Source organism: Bos indicus x Bos taurus, chromosome 4 (assembly GCF_003369695.1).
Source record: "Bos indicus x Bos taurus breed Angus x Brahman F1 hybrid chromosome 4, Bos_hybrid_MaternalHap_v2.0, whole genome shotgun sequence".
Lineage (NCBI taxonomy): Eukaryota > Metazoa > Chordata > Mammalia > Artiodactyla > Bovidae > Bos > Bos indicus x Bos taurus.
This window is the reverse complement of record NC_040079.1, coordinates 11929543-11953306: the sequence shown is the minus strand read 5'-3', so window position 1 is coordinate 11953306 and position 23764 is coordinate 11929543. Positions and strand designations below refer to the sequence as shown.

Here is a 23764-nt window from a genome sequence, read left to right as displayed (position 1 = left end):
TGGTCATAAATCCTATTAACTTGTATTACCAACTGCCATAAAACTTGGAGATAAAAGATAATTTATGCTCAGTGTACAGAAGCTAATGTTTCTGGACTTCTGAGAAGCACAGGACCAGAAAATGAGGAAGTGTGTATGTGAAATCAGCAGCCACTCACACCGCATGGTGAGTGTGACAAACACGCTCTCAGCATCTGGCTGGCCAAACGAGGAACACAGCCTAACCCGTCACTGACATCAGTGGGTTTCATGGCTAAAATGTCTCTCACCAATTTTATAAAATCTGTTCATAAAAGGGCATGATGTTTTGTTAACAACACCTTTTTGTTTGGAAGTAAAAGAGGGATATTTGCTCTTCAGGGAGGAGTGATTAGACATTCTATTTTTAATTTGCTACTTTTTTTTTTTTTTACTGTTTCTTTTTTTTTTATTTTATTTTTAAACTTTACATAATTGTATTAGTTTTGCCAAATATCAAAATGAATCCGCCACAGGTATACATGTGTTCCCCATCCTGAACCCTCCTCCCTCCTCCCTCCCCATACCATCCCTCTGGGTCGTCCCAGTGCACTAGCCCCAAGCATCCAGTATCGTGTATCGAACCTGGACTGGCAACTCGTTTCTTACATGATATTTTACATGTTTCAATGTCATTCTCCCAAATCTTTCCACCCTCTCCCTCTCCCACAGAGTCCATAAGACTGTTCTATACATCAGTGTCTCTTTTGCTGTCTCGTACACCGGGTTATTGTTACCATCTTTCTAAATTCCATATATATGCGTTAGTATACTGTATGTTTTTCCTTCTGGCTTACTTCACTCTGTATAATATACACAATGGAGTATTACTCAGCCATTAAAAAGAATACATTTGAATCAGTTCTAATGAGGTGGATGAAACTGGAGCCTATTAATTTGCTACTTTAAAATGGCAGTTTGCTCATCTCTTCAAGCAAGCGCTACCTACTGTGCTTTCCATTCATAATGACATCTGACCCCACAGCAAGTGAAATATGCCAAAATACTACCAAAAAGACATTGTCTACTAAAAGTCAACCTGCTAAAAACTTCCACTCTTCCAGATTTATATAGACCTGGAACTACACTATTGTCTACTCGTTTTAAAATCCAATTTATAATTAACAAAAACAAGTCAGAGGAAGGGGGCTGAAAAGAGAAGTAGATGAAAGATTTCAGGCTGCAACAATCTACACAACTTTAAGCGAATGCGCTCAAGACACACAGGCCGGTGACAAATGACTAATATACCTTTAATGAACGAAGGATGATGGTTTATTTATACAGCAGACTCACCAGAGTCCTGTATGTAGACTCTCCGAAAGAAACGCAGAACATTACAGAAACACTAAGATGAATTGAAGGTAGGGAGGCTTTTTCCGAAAAATCAGGAAAAGCACATTTTAGTTCCATGGCCCAGGGGTATCCCAGGTACTTGAACCATCACGGAGCAGACACAGCACTAAAACATTTTTATCAGCCAAAGACCATGTCTCATTCCTCCTGCTATTAGCTTCAATTTCAGACAACATAGAATCATAGAAACAATTCTAGAAGATGCTGTCCTCAAAAACAATACTCAAATGATAACTAACATTTATACAGAATTTTTAGTTCAGTTCAGTCGCTCAGTTGTATCTGACTCTTTGTGACCCCATGGACTGCAGCATGCCAGGCCTTCCTGTCCATTACTAACTCCCAGAGTTTACTCAAACTTATGTCCATTGAGTCGGTGATGCCATCCAACCATCTCATCCTCTGTCATCCCCTTCTCCTCCTGCCTTCAATCTTTCCCAGCATCAGGGTCTTTTCAAATGAGTAGTCAGCTCTTCACATTCAGGTGGCCAAAGTACTGGAGTTTCAGCTTCAACATCAGTCCTTCTATTGAATATTTAGGACTGATTTCCTTTAGGATGGACTGGTTGGATCTCCTTGCAGTCCAAGGGACTCTCAAGAGTCTTCTCCAACATCGCAGTTCAAAAAGATCAATTTTTCAGCGCTCAGCTTTCTTTACAGTCCAACTCTCACATCCATACATGACCACAGGAAAAACCATAGCCTTGACTAGACGGACCTTTGTTGGCAAAGTAATGTCTCTGCATTTTAAAATGCTGCCTAGGTTGGTCATAACATTCCTTCCAAGGAGTAAGCATCATTTAATGTCAGAAACAATATTCAAATGATAATTAACATTTATATTGAATTTTAGCACTTTTTATGTATGTTAGTGGTTTGATGATACTCTCATTTAATCTGCTTAAATGGACAAAGTTTTTTTTTGTAGGTAGATTTTGTTATAATTGAGGAAAACACATAGTATTGTTTTTGTTTAATTTCAGGGTGTAGCCACAAGGAGGGATATACCCTTAAATCGCAACCAAGATTAATCTTATTTGAAAAGAATGTTGTAGAGAACACACACACACACACACACACACACACACACAACAGATAATGCGCAATCTGTGCACTGTGGCTTGTGTAAAGAGTGTCATTTGCATCTTAGCCCATTAATGCCATGAAGGAGGAAATGTAGTGGAACAACCGTGGAGTCAAAACACTGCCGTGTGACCGTATGGCCTGTCCTGCTTTCCTCCCCCAGGATTGTTATGAAGCTCAAATAGATGCTTTTTATGAAAGTCCCCAAATGAGCTTTCTCAAGATCATCTATCTGATGACTTTCAATTAAAAACTACATTTAAAACACTTTGAAACTGTTCTTTATTTGTCACTGAAGCATACCAGATTGATTTCTTCAGTCTAGTTCCAAAATATTTGCAAATGGTTTCAATTTATGTTTATGGTGTGCCCATCCTGACCATGATTACAATAAGCCCTATTAACCAGGAACAGCATCCCACAGACATCCATCCTCAATATGCACACTACTGAATACAGACGTGTGCTTTATTATATGTGCAACATACAACGCGGAGATATGTGAAAACACATATTGCACAGTCATTTTAGCTCCAATGGTACATATCCCATTTCTAGGATGTAGGTTGAATCTCTGCAATAATTTTAATATAGCTTTTAACAGATTTTTGGTATTAACCACATTTCATAAGTATACCATTAAAACTGCTTACAAATATGGTAGAGTGTGTAAGACTGATTGGTATCTTAAGCCCTCAAACACACTCATTTTGGGTTTTGCAGTTGTCCTAGAAGCTGACTGACAACTCTGTTATACAGAGTGAAGTCAGTCAGAAAATTACATAAGGTACGTTAATGCTTATGGATAGAGTCTGAAAAAGTGGTACAGATTATATTATTTACAAAACAGAAAGAGAGAGACAGACACAGAGGGGGAAAAAGTATGGATACCAAGGAGGGATGATGGGGAGGGGTGGGATGAATTGGGAGACTGGGGTTGACATATATACATTATTGATACTATGTATAGGTAACTAATGGAGAAGGCAACGGCACCCCACTCCAGTACTCTTGCCTAGAAAATCCCATGGATGGAGGAGCCTGGTAGGCTACAGTCCATGGGATCGCTAAGAGTCAGACACGACTGAGAGACTTCACTTTCACTTTTCACTTTCATGCATTGGAGAAGGAAATGGCAACCCACTCCAGTGTTCTTGCCTGGAGAATCCCAGGGACGGGGGAGCCTGGTAGGTTACCGTCTATGGGGTCACACAGAGTCGGACACGACTGAAGTGACTTAGCACAGCATAGCATAGCATAGCATAGGTAACTAATGAGAACCTACCGCATAGCACACCTCTACTCAGTGCTCTGCTGCTGCTAAGTTGCGTCCAACTCTTTGCGACCCAATGGACTGTAGCCTGGCAGGCTCCTCTGTCCATGGGATTCTCCAGGCAACAATACTGGAGTGGGTTGCCATGCCCTCCTCCTCAGTGCTCTATGGTGACTAAATGGCGAGGGAAGCCGAAACTGGGCGGCTATGTGTACACATACAGCTGTACAGTAGAAACTAAAGCAACGGTACTCCAATACAAAAGCAAGTGACTGAGAAGCAGGGACCCGGGCAGTGTCTCCGGTCGGCCCTGCCAAGCCCCCAGACCAAAGTCTGTGCTAAACATTCTCACTGCTCCATGTGATGGAGGGCGTGGTCTTGCACAAGCTTTCCAATTCACACTATGCAATCATTACTTGCTTAGGATAAGGTAATTTTCTAGTCGTTTCAATAAGACAAAAACAAACAGACCAGAGATTCTAGAGGGCCTGATGGCTTAGACAGTAAATAATCTGCCTTCAGTGCAGGAGACCCAGGTTCGATCCCTGGATGGGAAAGATCCCCTGGAGAAAGGAATGGCAACCCACCCCAGTAATCTTGCCTGGAGAATTCCATGGACAGAGGAGCCCGGAGGGCTACAGTCCGTGGACACACAAAGACTGAGTGACTAACACACTCATGGTGTGTGTAGGCACGCTCATCACGATCACTATGTTTGGGGACCTGGGGATTCTCTTCTTTAATGAGTAAACTTTGAGTCATACTACAAATGAAAAGAAAAGATGATTACATTACTACACGTTTTGTGTAGGGTCCCGACCCCAGCCTTTCTCTCCCAACTTCAGCTTCTGGCCCTCTGACAGAGACTATGCCCTCTGCTCAGTCCTCTCTCCAGCCCACGGCTTCCTCTCTTAGACCACCTCACAGTGGGCTGGGGCAGTGTAACTGCGTTCCCACCAAAGGCAACGCGAGCCACTGCCAGGCCTGGCCTTTAAAAACACGTGGTACCTGGTGGTCCAGGGGCTGAGACTTTGCACTTCAAAAGCAAGGGGCGTGGGTTCGATCCCTGGTTGGGGAAGTAAGATTACACACGCCACACAGCCAAACAATAAATGCATTTATAAAAATTTTAAAGAAGAAAACATGCAGTACCACTCCTCCTTATAGTTATCTTTCTGCCCTGCTGCCTCAATGTGTCCCAACTGGCTCAGATACGAAGTAGACCATACCGCCCAAACCATAGCAGATTCTCCATGAATGAGAAAAAAAAAAAAATTTAAGCTCATTCTCAGTGAAGCCTCTGAGATTTGGGGGTTAATTATCATTGCAACATACCCAGGGTAGATTAGTACCCTGGCCAATTGAGAACAACAAAAAGCTAGGAAAAAAAAAGTGGGGGAGGATCTTTGAAAATGCATCAAACCTTTCCCCTCCCCCCACCAAAGAATACTCAAAACCCCAAAACTAGGTTTTGATTGAAAAGGAACACCAAATCTAACTTTCACCTTACACGCATTTGATTTTTCTTTTTTACCAAATCATGAACCTGCACGTCAATTTCTTCAGCCTCCGAGTGTGGAGGTCATCAGGAGAGTGAGCTTGAGCAAGGTAGGAGTGTAAAGGAGACTGCACTGCTTAAGCAAACACTCACAGAGCAAAGAGGAAGAGAAAGAACACTCCCACGGGAATGCTAGGAAAACTGCCAACCAAATTCAGGATGAAAAGAGGAACAAGTCTTCCTGGGGCATCTGTAATCAGAAGTCAAACTCCCAGCAGAATTAGCTTCAAAATATATACCACCTAGATAGTCTCCCAAAAATCTCAAACAAAAGGTTTTAAGTTTTTAGTGTCTATAAATAACTGGGCTAGAAATCCACTCCAGAGTCTTCTTGGACTCACTTTTAACTCCTATTTCAAGTAATTCCCAAGGGAAAAGTTCTCAGAAATACGAGGTCACAGAGAAAAATCACAAAATACAGAATGAAATCAAGGTTACAAAATATAAAGGGAAAAAAGAACAGAAAAGACAGCTAACTTATAAAGACTGCAGATATCAGAATTATTCTAGACTATAAAGAAAGTACAACAATTACATTTTAAGAGTTTTTAAATTGTGAGTAAGGGGAAAGTATGTAAGAGAGATGAATCATGACAGGAATTTAAAAGCCTCTGCTACGAAAAGGATAAGTTTAGTAGCAAAATAGAACAGCTAAAGCAGAAGAGTGAAGTGGTTTGCAGAGGTTATGAGGAACTTCAGAATGCAGCTCAGAGAAACTAAGAAAATATGAAGGAAGTTCTGAGATATATGTGATGCAATTAGAGGATCACATGTGTGTGTGTGTGTGTATAGATATACACATATATATGTACACGTATATGTGTATATGTATATATGTATACATATATATACACACACATATACACCCAATTGGAGTTGCAGAAGAAGAAAGAAAGAGAATATGATGGGACAATATTTAAAAACATAACGGCTGTGAGTTCTCCAAACTGATGACAGACAGCAACCTATAGACAGAGAATTAATTCTAAGAAATCCCAAGCTGAATACATTTTAGGAAGTCTGTATTTATACAATAAAGGTACAGAACACCACAGACAACGAAAAGATCTTAAGAGCAGAAGTCATTTTTAGACGTGGCTTTTGCTATCAGTCCAGTACTTGGGCCACCTCATGAGAAGAGCTGACTCATTGGAAAAGACTCTGATGCTGGGAGGGATTGGGGGCAGGAGGAGAAGGGCACGACAGAGGATGAGATGGCTGGATGGCATCACTGACTCGATGGACGTGAGTCTGAGTGAACTCCGGGAGATGGTGATGGACAGGGAGGCCTGGTGTGCTGCTATTCATGGGGTCACAAAGAGTCGGACATGACTGAGCGACTGAACTAACTAACTAACTAACTTTGCTATCAGTTAATGTTTCAACTTTACTTTTCAAAAATTATTCTATGATATCTAGTTACTTCTTAGCCAAAGTATTTATACAGAGACAAGTTACAGTTGACTATTTTAGTATTCATAGAATCATATAAATAAAATCATAATAAAACAATAAAGCTCAATGCTTCACAGCTGTAGAGAGTTTCACACTTCAGAAAGTGTCGGGAAATTTTAAGTATTTAACAAACACCTAATTAGAAATCTAAGAAGCATATCTGTGCATGTCAGACTGCTAACTGAACTATTTTAATGACTTTGCCATAGCTTATGGCAAAAAAAATTCATACTCTAGTATATATCATTCAAGGCTTTTCACAGTCAGGATCTAAACGAGTCTTCTGGACCTCAGAGTCTTCTGAGTCTGATATTTAGGTATTTTCCATACGGCTGCTCAGTATTACCTGTAGATCCCACAACATGCCCTGCAGCTCTTTCTTTCTTTAGTGGCTCCTTCTAATTGGAATGACTTTCCCATCATTTCCCATAACAGAGATCTACTCATCCTTCAAGGGTCTGTTGAAACGTAAGCTCTACAGAATTCATGTTCCATGAAAGCAAGGGTTTTGCTATTGCTGGCTGCTGTATCCTCAGAAAAGCACTTGACATACAGCAGGTACTCAGTAAACATTTGTTGAGTTAATTGACTGAATAAAATGTGAATGCCTCTGTAAGCATTTCCTTGCCACACCCATGACCAGATTATATAACCTTTTATCATCTTTATGTTCTAAACTTTCAATCTAGCTTTATGTTTGTGTTTAATGTCTCCTTCACTGGACATGTACTACAGATCTTCAGAACTATAGTTCTTTTTTTTTCTTATTTATTTAATTACTCAGCCATTAACAAGAAATCATTTGAATCAGTTCTAATGAGGTGGATGAAACTGGAGCCTATTATACAGAGTGAAGTAAGCCAGAAAGAAAAACACCAATACACTATACTAACGCATATACATGGAATTTAGAAAGATGGTAACGACAACCCTGTATGCGAGACAGCAAAAGAGACACAGATGTATAGAACAGCCTATTGGACTCTGTGGGAGAGGATGGGGGGATGATTTGGGAGAACGGCATTAAAACATGTACAATATCACATAAGAAACGAATCGCCAGTCCAGGTTTGATGCAGGATACAGAACTATAGTTCTAAAGAACCTATGTTACTATTTCTGCTTAATCTTCAATTACCCAGCAGTGTAACAGGTAGGCAACAGGCACGCCATAACTGTTTGCTGACCAAACAAATGGACAGCATGAAGTTTGAAAACTGAATTCTTCAACTTCCTTTTCACATCTCACAGAAAGTGTTCCAGAAAGCAACAAAGCCAGGCAGTGCAAAAAAAAACAACGCACAAGTGGCTGAACAATGGTGAGCATGCATTATAACTTGCCATATTAACCAAACAACAATTTTTAGGTAATGACAAGCTACAGATGGTGAACAGCAGATGGAGTGGGAGCAAAGCTATATGTAGCACACTACAATGAGAGGCAAAAAAGGAAAAAACTGTCCACTGTTTTAAAAAAAAAGTTACCAAGCTATCATTTTTCAAACTGAAATACACCCATCAACCTCATAAAACGTGTTTATATAATAAGAATTCTATTCTAAGCACTACATTGATAAAAAAAACCCCTTGCTGTTTATCATGGGAAATGAATGACATCATCATGAAAGTGAAATTAACAAGCAAGCAACTTATGAACAGTAAAAGCTAAAGACTTTAAGTACTTCACAAAATCAAATACAGTTTCCAATTACGACAACACTGAAAATATCTGAGAATTCCATTTGAAATATTTGCCAAGCTTTGTGCTTCCTCTGATGAGATTTTTCTCAAGTGACACTCATATGCAGCTGCTCAAAATGCAAAAATGCTAAATTTAATTCTTAATCAACTTAATTGAAAACCTTATTTTCTTTCTTTGATTTTTTTTTTTCTAAGTACAACAAAATGAAAGTTTTACAGCTTCTCTTCCACCTATTTCCCCCTCAGTGACCAGAGGCAGTCAAACTTGTCAACTTCACTCAGTTGAAACACATAAACTGGGCAGATGCTTTCGCCTTATCTACAAAAATCTTACAGGTTTTGTAGAAGCAAAGTGCAGACAGTCTATTTAATCCTCACTTACCGGTTGGAGCAGGTAGATGAGAGATTCCTCTTGGATTATTATAACTGGCAAAGAAGTTATTTGAGGCGCTTGGAACAAAGTGCTCACAGATGCCATGATCTGGTCAAAGCGTCCAGCAAGTCCTCCCAAGGTCACGATCATATCTACCTGAGAAACCACAGGAAAATCGGCAGTCACATATTTAAGGAATTTAAAATGATTAAATAGCATTGAATACTTCCATAGAGCTTTGAATACTCTCTTTTGTTAGATAAGCCATGAAGAAACAGCAGACAATGACTGTGTTGTTCAGATTAAGTCCCATGATTGGTTACGTAGCAGTCAGCTTCTGAGAGCAACATTTTTGGTACCAATCGTAAGTTTTTCCCATTTGCCTATTCAGCTGGAAAACTAACCAACTCTTCCTTTAAAACTCTGCTCCATGTTTCTTCCACGTGGAAGTCTTCCCAAATCCACAGCTGGTGCTGCTCCCATCTACCCATATAGCATCCCTGTGGCCACATTGATGACACATAGCACCCAACAGTGAAGGAGCCTCTTTTACAGGTCTGAGGTCTGTCATTGCCCCCCACCACAATCCAAGTATGTTAAAGACCTGAACTGTCTTCACTGAACCTAGCAAGTTGCCTAAATTCCCTGTACCACATTTTTCTGTTTGCATGGAAAAACTGGCTAACAATGGCCAATTGATAGGGTTGTTCTGGGGATTAAATGAGGACACTAAATGGGTTAATAAGTGCAAAGACTTAAAACATGTTCATAACACAGTGATTGCTTAAAACACGTCAGCCGCTCTTCCACTGTATTATTTTTGGTATTATTACATTTATATTATTATTAATATGTTTATTATTGTTACATGTCATTTGATATGCTATTTTTTTCACTTAACACTTTAAAGAAAGCATTTCCTATCATTACAGTGTAGTTTATTTAAACATTTCCCTATTGTGGATAACACATTTCCATGATATTTATATATAAAATTACTGTGATGCTTTCCTAACTTATAAGAACAATGGTTGAAGAATGGCCACGGAGCAGTGGAAGGGTGCAGGGTCACAGTCTCCTTTGGCCAAAGCTCTTAAGGAGAATGAAGCTCTTAAGGAGAATGAAAGAGAGATGTTGCCTGGTCTCTTTCCTTTGGCTAGTCAGCCTGATCTTCTCATGCATCAACAGAGTCAAAGCTGCTATACTGATCATGAAAAAGGAAAAGCTGGAGAGATTAATCAAAATATTGTAAGTAAGAAATAAAGTATTTCCTGCCATATCAGTAAACAAGAATGTCACAGTCATCAGTGATTCCTGCTCTCCAAATACGAATCCCTGAGCCCGAGAGGCACTCAGGAAGGAGAACAGTACCTGTTCAATCTGGCAGCCTTCAGGCTGCTGCTGCTGAGTCACTTCAGTCGTGTCTGACTCTGTGCGACCCCACAGGTGGCAGCCCAGCAGGCTGCCCTGTCTCTGGGATTCTCCAGGCAAGAACACTGGAGTGGGTTGCCATTTCCTTCTCCAATGCATGCAAGTGAAAAGTGAAAGTGAAGTCGCTCAGTCGTGTCTGACCCTCAGCGACCCCATGGACTGCAGCCTTCCAGGCTCCTCCATCCATGGGATTTTCCAGGCAAGAGTACTGGAGTGGGGTGCCACTGCCTTCTCCCTTCAGGCTGCAGCCACTCCCTATGGTGAGCATCGAGGAACTCAAGGTGTGATCAATGACCAACGCAGTATCCTGGCCTCAGAGAGCTGAGAGGCATATGGGAGGAATGATTTCAGTGAGCCCAGACTCTTGCATCTTCCAATGCACAGAAAACTGTTAAATTCCTTAACTTAGGCTATCTGTTGCTGTTGTTAGCTGCTCAGTTTTGTCTGACTTTTTGCAACCCATGGACTATAGCCTGCCAGACTCCTAGATCCATGGGATTTTCCAGATTAGAATACTGGACTGGGTTGCCATTTCCTTCTCCAGGGGATCTTCCCGACGCAGGGATTGAGCCCAGATCTCCCACACTGCAGGCAGGTTCTTTACTGTCTGAGCCACTTGGTTTTCTTTAATTAGTTTTTTAACTTTTTAAATTTAATTAAATTTTCTTTAATTAACCTTTTGGTGTTCAGACTACCTGCCCTTTGCTGAAAAACTTCTATATAACCTGGCTCCTCCCCTCCTCAGAGCAGTTCTCTCAGAGCCACCTGAGATGCTGTCTCCTGGGCTTGAAGTCCTAAAAATTCCCACCAGATAAAACATAACTCTCAACTTTAAGGTTGCGACTGTTTTTTAGGTCGACACAAGAAAACGTTACATGTAATAAGAACTGACAATTATACTACTCACTCTACCTGAAGTAAAGTAGAACTTATTTAAAGATAGGAACTATTTGGCTATTAGTTTTTAAATAGTACATTTTAAAAGCTCAAATAACATGTGCCTTGAAGAAATCATGATTTTAGGAGAATAGCATGACACCCCTGCACCGGTACAACCTGCTCAGTTCCTGGAGGAACAGTAAGTGGCGTAAGTCGCCATAAAGCCAAAGGCTGTGCAGCTCACAGGTTGTGACCCTGGTCCTCCTCATAGTGCCTAACACACGCAAGACACTCAAGTGCTTGATGAATGAATAAGTGAAGACACCGCAAGAAAGGACCAGTCAGCCAAAGCAAGAACTAGATTAACTACCATAATATGAGAATATATACATCAGAAGGGGGATTCATAACAACACAAAAGTAAACTACACAGAAGAATCTCAAGGTTGGGAATGAGTTTCCTATTTTTGACCTTTTCAGAGTGTAGGGAGAATATGAATTTTGATTTTGAATATGATACTTTGTGTCAAAACTATAGTATTTTAAGACAAGTATACCACACATCTAGAAGATCTAATTTTTTTTTTTTGGAGATCTTTCTGGAACTCTGAGAATTAGATTTGAGGCAGAGGAAGACCATGCACTCTAGGAAGACATGTATTACTCCTAATACACAGGCAAAGATTAAGACATCTTAGTCTTCAGAAGAAAGGGGTGACCTACAAGCCTTTGGGGTGTCAAGTTAGGTAATGGCTTTTAGCAGTGCTTGAAAAATCTTAAATAGTAACACTCCAGACCAGAGGGGAAGGGCTCAGAAGTTATATAGGAACTCAGAAGAATCGAAGAGAATTTGCCTTAAACTGAAAAGAAAGACAATATAAGAAAGACACCAGTCCATCCTAAAGGCAATCACCCTGAATATTCACTAGAAGGACCGATGCTAAAGCTCCAATACTTTGGCCACCTGATACGATGAACCAATTCATTGGAAAAGAAACTGATGCTGGGAAAGATTGAGGGACGGAGGAGAAGGGGGCGACAGAGGATGAGATGGTTGGATGGCATCACTGACTCAGTGGATATAAGTCTGAGCAAACTCCAGGGGATAGTAAAGGACAGGGAAGCCTGGTATGCTATAGTCCATGGGTTTGCAAAGAGTCAGACATGACTGAGCAACTGAACAGCAATGGAAGATACAGTAGAGAAAGTTCTAAAGCTCTAGTAAAAAGCACACGGCACAGTCCTATCTACATAATCCTAAATTCACAGCAGAACAAATACCTGATGATAAAATAGTTTATTCACTATGCAGATTCTGAAATCCCTTATTTTAGGTTCTCAATTTTTCATTACTATACTCCAAGCCTTGAGGGATCCCATAACCTTTGAGGCTGAAATTTAATCCCCATCTTCCACACTGGCATATCATGATGAATAAGCAGTATCTGTAAATCAGTCACTGAATTTTTCAGAATAAAGAAGCAGCAAGATTACTTCTCATCACTACTCATTTTCTCTACAGGAAGTATTTAGCAAGACTGATTATAAAAACATTAGAGGATCAACGTAAGCTGCAGGGGGCGGGAGGAGCCAGCCAGGAGCTGCTTCTGTAGTTGTCTAGCTCTGGCTGGAAATAGGACATTCAAAGAGATAGAAGAAAGAACACAGACACCAGCCCTGTATATTTAAATAGGGCTTCCCTGGTGGCTCAGATAGTAAAGAATCTGTATGCCACGCAGGAGACCCGGGTTTGATCCCTGGGTCAGAAGGATACCCTGGAGATGGGAATGGCAATCCACTTCAGTATCTTGCCTGGAGAATTCCATGGACACAGGAGCCTGGCAGGCTACAGTCCATGGGGTCCCCAAAAGTCAGACATGCCTGAGTGATTAATACTTTCACTTCACTTTACAAGCCTAGATGCCTGCCTTTAGGACAACAATGCCACTGGGAAGGACTTTTCAGGCTAAAGTAGGCTGTTTACAGACGGCCAGGACATCTTTTCTATGTGGATCCAAAACCTGGTACATTACTTCTAACACCACCCAGTGTAATATAAATTTTCAAAACAGTATTTTCTGGATGCCTCAGCATTTCCACAGACTGTAAGCCCCTGACTCCAAGGACCAGGTACACCAGGGTGGTAAGACTGGTCTCTACCACAAGTTTCCCTCCCTGCCCTCCTCTGACTGACCTAGTGACACTAGAACACACCAAGTGACAGCCCCTCACACTCCTGCTGTGTCCCTACTCTAAACCCCCCAAAGGCACTTGCTCACGGGGCCTTGCTGTCTCCCGGCTCCCCACCTGCTTGGTTAAGCTCAGACCCTGCGCCTCCGCCCATAAGGCCCCTGCACGGCCTCCTGCACGCCTTTCCCCTCTAGGACCTGTGAGCCAAACAGCCATTTAATTTCAAATGCCTCTCCTTGGCTAACTCTGAGTCCGCATGTGTCTGCACCAGACTGATCTTCAAAACCCCCAGATTATTCCTTACAGCACACACAGTCAGACTTTGTTACGACTGCTGGTACACCTGTCTCTCTCATTCTCCTTCTAGAGGAGACCTGAGAAACACAGACACCAGCTGCAGCGCGTGCGACACAGCAGACAGTAAGCATTTCTGAGCTTCATCAACTCACACAAGTCAGGGAAAACTGAATAAATAACCAGAGTCAAGAAGCTGATTATTAGGCTGAGTTAATGTCATCTAAAATGTACCAAACAGTACTTCTATGCTTGGCAAGGATTCCCATAGTTGGCAGCTTTTGAAAACAATAACTTATTTCACATGTGTTACCCCGGGTGATATATATTTGCTGATCACTTACCGTCTATCAGGTACTAAACACTTAGGATAGATCAGTAAACAAGACAAACCACCACCCATGTCCACATGTCTATTCTTTAGGTCTAGATATGTATTCCTGCCCTACAGATGGGTTCATCTGTACCATTTTTCTAGATTCCATATATATGTATTAATACACAATATTTGTCTGTCTCTTTCTGGGCTTCCCTGATAGCTCAGTTGGTAAAGAATCCGCCTGCAATCCAGGAGACTCCAGTTTGATTCCTAGGTTGGGAAGATCTGCTGGAGAAGGGATAGGCTACCTGCTCCAGTACTCTTGGGCTTCCCTTGTGGCTCATCTGGTAAAGAAACCGCCTGCAACGTGGGAGACCTGGGTTTGATCCCTGGGTTGGGAAGATCCCCTGGAAAAGGGAAAGGCTACCCACTCCAGTATTCTGGCCTGGAGAATGCCATGGACAGCATAGACCATGGGATCACAAAGAGTTGGACACAACTGAGCAACTTTCACTTTCACTTTCTGACTTCACTCTGTGTGGTAGACTCTGTGTCCATCCACACCTCCACAAAATGACCCAATTTTGCTCCGCTGAATGGCTGAGTAATATTCCATGGCATATATGTTCATGTTCCACATCTTCTTTACCCATTCCTCTGTTCAAAGAGTGTCAGGAGGATAGTCATGAGAACTGAATGCAAAATTAGGAGGAATCAGAGTAAAATCTAAATGTTAGATCTGAAAAGAGCCTTAGTACGCCACTGTAAAGTCCTGACTTTTATTAGCATTACATGGAAAGCCATTCTGAGCAGTTATCAGTTCTGATAATATTTGATCCATCAGCAACATCTGACACAAGGTTATTTTTACCTCCTCCCAGATACAGTCTCTCACAGAAATATGGGCTTCCAGCAAAACCATATTTCTTTGATCTCATTGGTTGCTTCCTCTCAGGAACCAACATAACAACTTTGGAATAGCCCAGAGTAAGGTCCTTAATTCTCTTCTGTCATTACATACTGCCTTGGTGTTCTCTGACAGCCTTGTGGCTTTAAATATCAACAATATCAACACTTTCTAACAGTCTATCATCAATCCAGACCCTTTCTCCTCAACTCCAGGCTCCCATATTCAATGTTTACTTGACATCTGCATTTGGAATCCAATAGAGATCTCCAGGTTAACCTGATCTTTCCCTGAATCATGCTCTCCCACTGTTTTCCCCACAAAAGCTATTCCACCCCAAACTCCCAGGGTTCATTCTTAACTCCTCTCTCTTATACTCTGTAAAAAAATTCTATTGGTCCTAAGTTCAGTGAAAGTCACTCAGTTGTCCCGACTCTTTAAGACCCCATGGTCTGCAGCCAACCAAGCTCCTCTGTCCATGGAATTATCCAGGCAAGAATACTGCAGTGGGTTGCTATTCCCTTCTCCAGGGGATCTTCCCGACCTAGGGATCAAACACAGGTCTCTGGTGTTGCAGGCATCTATTTTACCATCTGAGCCACCAGGGAAGTCTCAGTTCAGTATACATCCAAAATTTCTCCCCTCTTCACTACCTACAACCCCATCACAACCATGGCCACCAAAATCTGTCAGAGAATATGAGCCACCATTATAGCTCACGGGAAAGACTGCAGTGGCCTCCAACAGAGCTCTGCTTTTGCCCTTATTTCTCCACAATCTATTCTCAATATAGTAACAAAAATAACCCTGTCAAAATGTAAATCAGATTTTGCACCCTTCTGCTCAAAACCCTCCAATGATTTTCTTTGTGGATCTATCTATTAAAGCAAAGGAAGTAAAAGCAAAACTAAACAAATGAGACCTAATGAGACTTAAAAGATTTTTTGCAGCAAAGGAAACCATTCACAAAATGAAAATACAACCTACTGAATAGGAGAAAATATTTGCAAATGATATGACTGATAAAGGGTTAATATCCCAAATATATGAAAGGCTCATACAAGTTAACATCAAAACAAATAAACAAGTAAACCAAGCAGTTAAAAAAATGGGCAGAAGAACTGAATAAACATTTTTCCAAAGGGGACATGTAGATGGCCAATAGGCATGTAAAAAGAAGTTCAACATCACTAACCATCAGAGAAGTGCAAATCAAAACCACAATGAGATACCACCTCACACCAGTCAGAATGGCTGTTATCAAAAGGATGAGAGATTAGTAAGTAAGTAAGTAAGTAAGTAGTAAGTAAGATTAGTAAGGATGTGAAGAAAAGGGAACTCTTACACGCTGTTGATGGGAATGAAATTGGTGTGGCCACTATGGAAAACAGTATGAAAGGCTCTCAAAAAATTAAGGCTTCCCTTGTGGCTCAGCTGGTAAAGAATCCGCCTGCCATGTGGGAGACCTGGGCTCAATCCCTGGGTTGGGAAGATCCCTTGGAGAAGGGAAAGGTTACCCACTCTAGTATTCTGGCCTGGAGAATTCCATGGACTGTAAGCCCATGGAGTCTCAAAGAGTTGGACACAACTGAGCAATTTTCACTTTCACTTCACTTTCAAAAAATTAAACACAGAACTTCTATATGATCCAGCCATCTTTCTTCTGCTCCTTCTGGGTAATATACAAAAGAAGTCATGGTCTCAAAGAGATAACCACATTCCGATGTTCACTGCAGCATTATTCACAATAGTCAAGACATGGAAACAGTCTAAGTGTCTGTCAACAGACGAATGCATAGAGAAGATTAGAAAATATGTGAGATATATATATATATGTATCTGCGTATTATATATATAATACACACAAACATACGCACAATGGAACAATATTCAGACACAAAAAAGAAGGAAATTCTACCATTTGTGACAACATGGATGAAGCTGGAGGCTTGAGATGCTAAGTGAGATAAATCAGATAAAGACAGACAAACATTGTATGACCTCACAAGTAAAATTTAAAAAAAACTAAACTCAAAGAAGAGTGGAATGCCATGTACGTACTGCTCCATTTAAAATAGACAACCAACAAGATTTACCATACAGTACATGGAACTCTGCTCAACGTTACATGGCAGCCTGGATGGGATGGGAGTTTAGGGGAAAACGGATACATGAATATAGATGGCTGCATACCTCTGCTGTTCATCTGAAACTATAACAATCTTGTTAATTGGCTATACCCCATTACAAAATAAAGAAGTTTAAAAATAAACAAATAAAATGATTCTAAACTCAAAAAAAAAAAAAGAGAGAGAGAGAGGAGAATGTCAGTTGGGGGGATAGGGAAGTAGAGAGACACTGGTCAAAAAGTACAAACTTCCAGATAAATGATAAGTTCTACATATCTAATGGACAGCAGAGTGACTATAGCTAACAATACTGAACTACATGCTTGGAAGTTACTAAAAATAGACCGTAAATGTTCTGTCACAACAACAAACAAAAAAATCATATGAGGTGATGGACTTGCTAACTAACTCTTATTAGGGTACTCATTTTGCAATATGGATGTGTATTAAATCATGTTATATACCTTAAATGTACACAGTGTTATATATCAAGTATCTCAATAAAGCTGGAAAAATAAAGATACTTTACATTCTTTTTTTTTTCCTGCTTGCTCTTCAAAATCCTCAATGTATTTCACAGTGATGGCACACCTTGTTAGGCTAGCTACATGTCAAGTGCTCAGGTGGCCAGTGGATCACACAGGTCTAGAAATAGCAAAGAACAGTGAAGTCATCCACTCTTACTTCTGGGGCCCCTTCTAGAAAAAGCAGGAGAAAAGACAAAACATTCAATAGCACTACTATGGCTGCAGAGAACCGCTGTCCTTAGAAAAAAGCCCACTTTCTGTTGGTGTTACATGTGAAGACATTATAAATACAGGGGATTTTTAACAAGGATGGACCATGAGTTTCAGAGGGCAATGAGAGGGAGAGTGTGCATATTCGAGGGCAAGTTTCCTTATTTTAGAACACATCTACCATTCTCTAAAGAGCGAAAGCTACTCTCAGAGGCTAACACATTTTCTGTTGGCTGTGATCCATCAAAGACTCAGTGTTTGTAACTCTAAAAAAATGTTGCTACAATCCTATTAGATCTATAGAGAAAATATTTTAAGTAACATATTTGTGCATACATAACACAAGTGTGTTATCTACCATGCCACATTCTGTAACATATAAAATGTTAAAAATCAATTTCTAATTGATTTCTATACATGTCCTACATCCAAGTCAGGGTATTTTACATGGGCCTTTTTTTGTCAGCAAAGGGGAGTGGTGGAATAGTAACTGCTTGTGGCTCTTCATCTGGATTAAGGGTAGCACAAAGAACCCTGCAACCCTGGGTGAATACACTGGAGACCTGACTACAGTGCAGTTTTGTTGGTGTTCTGTCGTTAAGTCCTGTCTGACTCTTTGCAACCTCCACGGACTGTAGCCCACCAGGCTCCTCCGTCCATGGGATTTCCCAGGCAAGACTACTGGGGTATTACTGGGGTGAGTTGCCATTTCTTTCTCCAAGGGGTTTTCCTGACCCAGGGATCGAACCTGTGTCTCCTGCACTGGCAGGTGGATTCTTTACCACTGAGCACCAGAAAAGCCCAACTATAGTATAGTATACTCCCTTAACAACCACAGAACCATATACAAGTCACATGTCCCCCTTGTGACACAGGTGAGTCATCTATGAAGGCAAGGGACGGACTGAATTCCCAACCTGTTTTTCAAGATCTCTTTCACTTCTAACAGTCTACATGAGATTCTCTGGTTTCCACTCTAATAGGTTAAATAATAATTGTGTCTATTTTGTTTAGAGAACAAATGAAAAACTTGGCTTTGCGTTATCTGCCTTAATAGAATCATGACAAGACTGGCTGAAGGATATATAACACCAAAAGGAGAAGCAATTTCATTTTTCTATTATAGAAATCAAAGCCTTCTGGTAAACAAATGACATGTTTTTCTCCATTTGTCCTCAAAAAGACTTAGATAGAGCATGCATGAAGTCTACGGCAGGGACAGTGGCTGTCAGCATATTTTAATTGCATCGACTCTTCATAAATTGAATTTTGGAGGTGCATAAATGGACAATTTCTTTGTGGCTATCCCTGATAGACAGGGTGACCATACAATTTAATGCACAAGCTGAGACACCCTTGAAAGTAAAAGGGAATATTATAAATGATTACACCAAGCATACAGGCACAAAACAGGACTATCCCATGTAAACCAAGATACACATTTATCCTGCTGTTCGAGAATTCCAAGCATGTAGCTAACTGAAACAAATTAAACACGAGGGTCTCAAAAAATTTAGACATTATCCTTAAGCTTCAGAAGATGAAATTCTCTGGTCCAATTGTCAGATGCTCTAATTTAAAGACAGAAGACCCAATGCAGCCTATGAAGGAAATCACTGGATCAGGAGAGAACAGAAACAATAACCTGCCAACAGCCCAGCGATATCAAAGTATGTTTCAATAAGCCGATAAAATAATTCAAGTGATTGATGTGAAGTACAATGAGACACCAGAGAAATTAAAGACCTGAGGCTTTACGGTATCAGAATATACTGTATTGACAAACAAAGACTGTACCTGGCTGGATCTTGGCAGCCTGTGGAAAACAATACTACAGGGACCCTATTTAAATTTCAACAAGGCCTAGCGAGTCACAGTTTAATGGCAGCCTGTTTCGGTGAGAAAGAAATCATGCCTCTTGCAGTGGCAAGATAATAAGGCTCCAGATTTTTCCTCAAATAATGTGCTCTCCATCCTCCTCGCTACAGCCTTAATTGAGTCATCACCTTCCTCACCGGGGTGACCCCACTGGCCTCCTGCCTGGCTTTCTGTAACCAAGTAGTTTCCTATCTGATTACAGGAGAAAGCACTCTACATCTCAAATCTGATCATGCCAATGTTCTCTTGAAGTATTAGCTCTCCAGAATCTACAAACTAAAGTCCTATCTCCTCTAATACTCACTTGTAAGTTGCATCCACAACTCCCACCGACTTTATAGTCTAGAAGCACTTTAGATTCTCAGAACACATCACAAGATAGCTGGAACTATCCCCTCCCCTCACTCTCCCTTGTAAAGTATTTCCAAAGATGCCTACCTCCACCTCCTTAGAAAAAAAAAAAAGAAAGAAAGAAAACTTGTTTGAACAGAACATTTTCATCTATGTCAAACTGCAAATATGTTATTAAGAGATGTCATAAACATATTTACACAAAGCTTGTTTTTGAACATGTTCTTTGAATGAAAAGTTTAAAAAAATAAAAAAAGAAGAGGAAGGGACATATTTATACCTGAAAAGTGAGCAATGTACACAAGCTTGTTAGTATTTGACAGAAAACTAGGGAGGCAATGAAAAGGGTCTACACTAAGACTCCCAACTGTTTTAAACTATAATACCCCAGTAAAAGTTGTAGCAATAAAAGTCCAGGCAGTCCATACCCTCACTGGAGAGGTCAACATATCCAGACTGGAAGCGATTCTTTTTGCCGGAGGTCCTTGACACACCGGCCGCAAGTCAGCAGAAGAGGCCGCAGAGACGGGCCTACTCCAAATGACTAGTGCATTCTACGAGCCTCTTATAGGAAACATGTAAATGGTGCAAGTGTGCATGTGTGATCAGGACTTTCGGTATTACCTACCCTTTGACATTCCAAACCTAAGAGTTTCACCTATGGTCTTGAACACTCAGAACAAAACACTCTCTTGATTCTGGCTAGTTCCTAGTTCATCTTCCAGATCCAGCTGAGTTACCACCTCCACAGGAGAGTTCACGCTGAAGAAGGTCCACTTCCAAGGGGCTCCCCACCTGTCCTATTCCAGCTGTAAGGGCATCCACTTCACAGACCGCAAGGTCTGAGGGTCAGAAACTCTCTCTCTCAGGTTGCACTCTTCAACCTATACTACCTCAATTGACTGGTAAACATGTTACAGACATCTGTTAGCTGAACAGTTACAGTTTCCAGGCTTCACCTCTGGTGAGTAACCAAGCATCATCAAGCGCACACTTGAAGTCTGTTTTCCAAGGTCTCTATTTCTTTCTCAGGTTCTTGATGGAAAAGATGACTGAAGAGTTATCCTTCCAAGAATCCTGTAACCGGTTCTTTTATTACTATCATGAAATTTTCCATCCTTCAATTCAGCTTGCACACAGCCATGCCACTAACTTTCTAAATTGTATTACGATATCTCATTCAAAATTTTCTAACAGGTTAACATTACCCGTAGATCAAAATTCACATTTTTTATCTAGAGATTAAAGATCCTTCCTTTGTGACCCCAAACAATCTTTTTAGCACTGATGCTCACTTCTTCTTAGAACTCTTGCTGCATACCAGGAGTTTCCCTTGCTTCCCCTCAGGCTGCTATTTGAAATCCTTGATAACGCTTAACTTCAGCTGCCCTGGTCATGACAGAGAATAGGACAACGACTGAGCTCAGGCCCAGGATAATGAAATGCTTTTTTGATTTACCCTGGGCTTTGAATTTTTTAGTTAAACATTTCAAGCCTGGTTGTAGTAACAGTGTTATCTTTCATTACAGATCTACCACGAATACTAATATTTCCTTGATTACCTGGCCTGTAGGTTCTCAAACTATATCAATGAGAGACCCCTGGGGAAAGAACATATTTTTCCATATAAACAAAAAACACAATAGTTAAATGTGGAAATGTGTTATTTTTTCTTCTACATAAATACACAGGGATAGCAAGAGCAGATTTGCATGTATTTATATTTCTCTATATCAGAAAGTGAATGCCAAGGAGAGCTGAATAGAAAAAATAAAACACATACTTGTGTGTGTGTGTTTACATAATTTTATTCAACTATCTCTGCTGAAAATTAAATTCTTTGAAGAGTCAGGAACATATTTATAAGTAAAATTAACATAAAATCATGGTCTGTATAAATAATGTGGATAAATCTACTACAAGAGGTCATTGTTGTCTCCAAACCTCTCATGTCATCTGAGATCTTGAGAAATGGAAAGATGGATCATTTGTGGTTTAGAAAACCCAAAATATGACATCTTCAACACAGCTGGTATTTAGTGCAAAATGAAAACTGAAGTATGATTTGTATCATATTCAGGAACCACTAGCTATTTGGAAATAGAGTTTGAAAGTATCTTACAGTTTGGATAAATGTTATCTATTGAAGTTAATTGACTGCTTGGTAGATGAATGAAAAAATTCACATCTGCTTTCCTGCCCACCCTACTGAAAAAGCACCAGATATTTTCACCCTGGCCAAAAATTCTATAACATACACGATGTCCTACTAAAGCTGAGCATTGAGAGAGCGCCAAGCAGTCATTCTTCCCACTCGTTGGAACGTGGTTATGAGGCACCAGAACGTGGAACCCACATCCTCTTTCTCTCATCCCCTTCCATTCCCACCACTGGGCAAGCTGAAAACAATTTTCAAAACCTCTGCTCTGTTCCCAGAAGATTAGTATTTCTGTACTTGTGATTAGTTTTAAAAGCTATTATCCTATCTTGCGTCATGATGATTTGCTTTCTATACTACAAACAATATTTCTTGCTTTTGCTTCAGCCATAAAACAAGTCTTAGCTGCATATTCTTGTCTAAAATGATAAATGAAACTCATGGCTCCCATGTCTGGATGGATTAGGTTCGGCTATTTGTAGCACTTCGGGTGCATTATTTTCCCAAAGTTTAGTGGCATAAAATGCTCTTCATTTTTTATTGACCAGTTAATAATAGGTGGCTATCAGGCTTGCTGCAGTGCAATCCTTAGATTTTGCAATCTGGTGCAATATAAATAGTTTATGCTAATTACCCCCTTCCCACCTTCTGGGAGAATAGAGACATTTTGATTGCAAATTTTGCACTTGGTCATTAACACTCTGGTTTCTAGATTATGCATTGGACCATTTTATAATGCCAAATGAAAATGTTAAAACTGTTACTGCGTTGACATTAATTACTTAAAGCTTACTTCTTGCAATGTAGTAAGTTTCCTTCAGCTAATACATGTATACAAAATAGCTGATCACCTCATCATCCCCAGGTTTACGTTTAGTTTTAAGCGAGGTCACTTGCTATTTTGCTAACTGTATTCCATCTCCATAAGCATCATAGTAAACCAAATGCCATCAGGGAGAAAATATTTGTTTAATGATAACTTCCTCTTTCTGAAATAATTTCCTTCATTTATACAGATGTTTTGAAAAAAATCAAAAATCTATAGGGTCAATTTTATAGTCAACTAAAATCTCTAGTCGGAGAAGGCGATGGCACCCCACTCCAGTACTCTTGCCTGGCAAATCCCATGGATGGAGGAGCCTGGATGAAGAATTAGAATTAAAATGTAATCAGTGAACTCTGAATTCAGATAGTCTTATTTCTACTGTGCTTCAACTATTTTGACACAGCTGTTGATACTGCGAAGTACACACAGTCACATACATATTGAGAGGGTAAGGCTCCTAGTGGACCCAGAAGAGATGCTGATATTATCTTATTTCTATGCCATCTATCTGTTAAGGACCAGCATGCTGGCCATGGAATGCTAAGCAGAACTTCTGGGAAAAGAGACAGTCATGGAAACAAAGACATTTTCCACTTCTAGCTACAAAGAGAGTGAATAGAGAGTGAATGCTACGGGATTCCACCTGCTCTGATTTAAATGGAACTTTCCGGGATAACTAGGCTCATCACCTAAAACAAAGAAGGTATTACTATGTATATATCTCTTCTGATTACTCACTAAACTACCACCGAAATCAATCTGATGTGCATATCCCTGTGACATGCAGTTAACGTCATTTCAGTTCTGCATCCATGACTTAAACTATAGCACATCATTTCTTAAACATG

The 23764-nt window shown here is 40.3% G+C and overlaps 1 protein-coding gene across 4 annotated transcripts in view; it reads right to left on the bottom strand.

Moving 5' to 3' along the window:
• Positions 1–23764, bottom strand: part of TPK1 (thiamin pyrophosphokinase 1) — a 387814-nt gene that overhangs the window by 155308 nt on the left and 208742 nt on the right. For all 4 annotated transcript variants that reach the window (XM_027538741.1, XM_027538740.1, XM_027538742.1 and 1 more), the window contains exon 7: positions 8827–8973. In XM_027538741.1, the coding sequence (XP_027394542.1) occupies positions 8827–8973 (147 nt within the window). The remainder of the gene's footprint in view (positions 1–8826; positions 8974–23764) is intronic.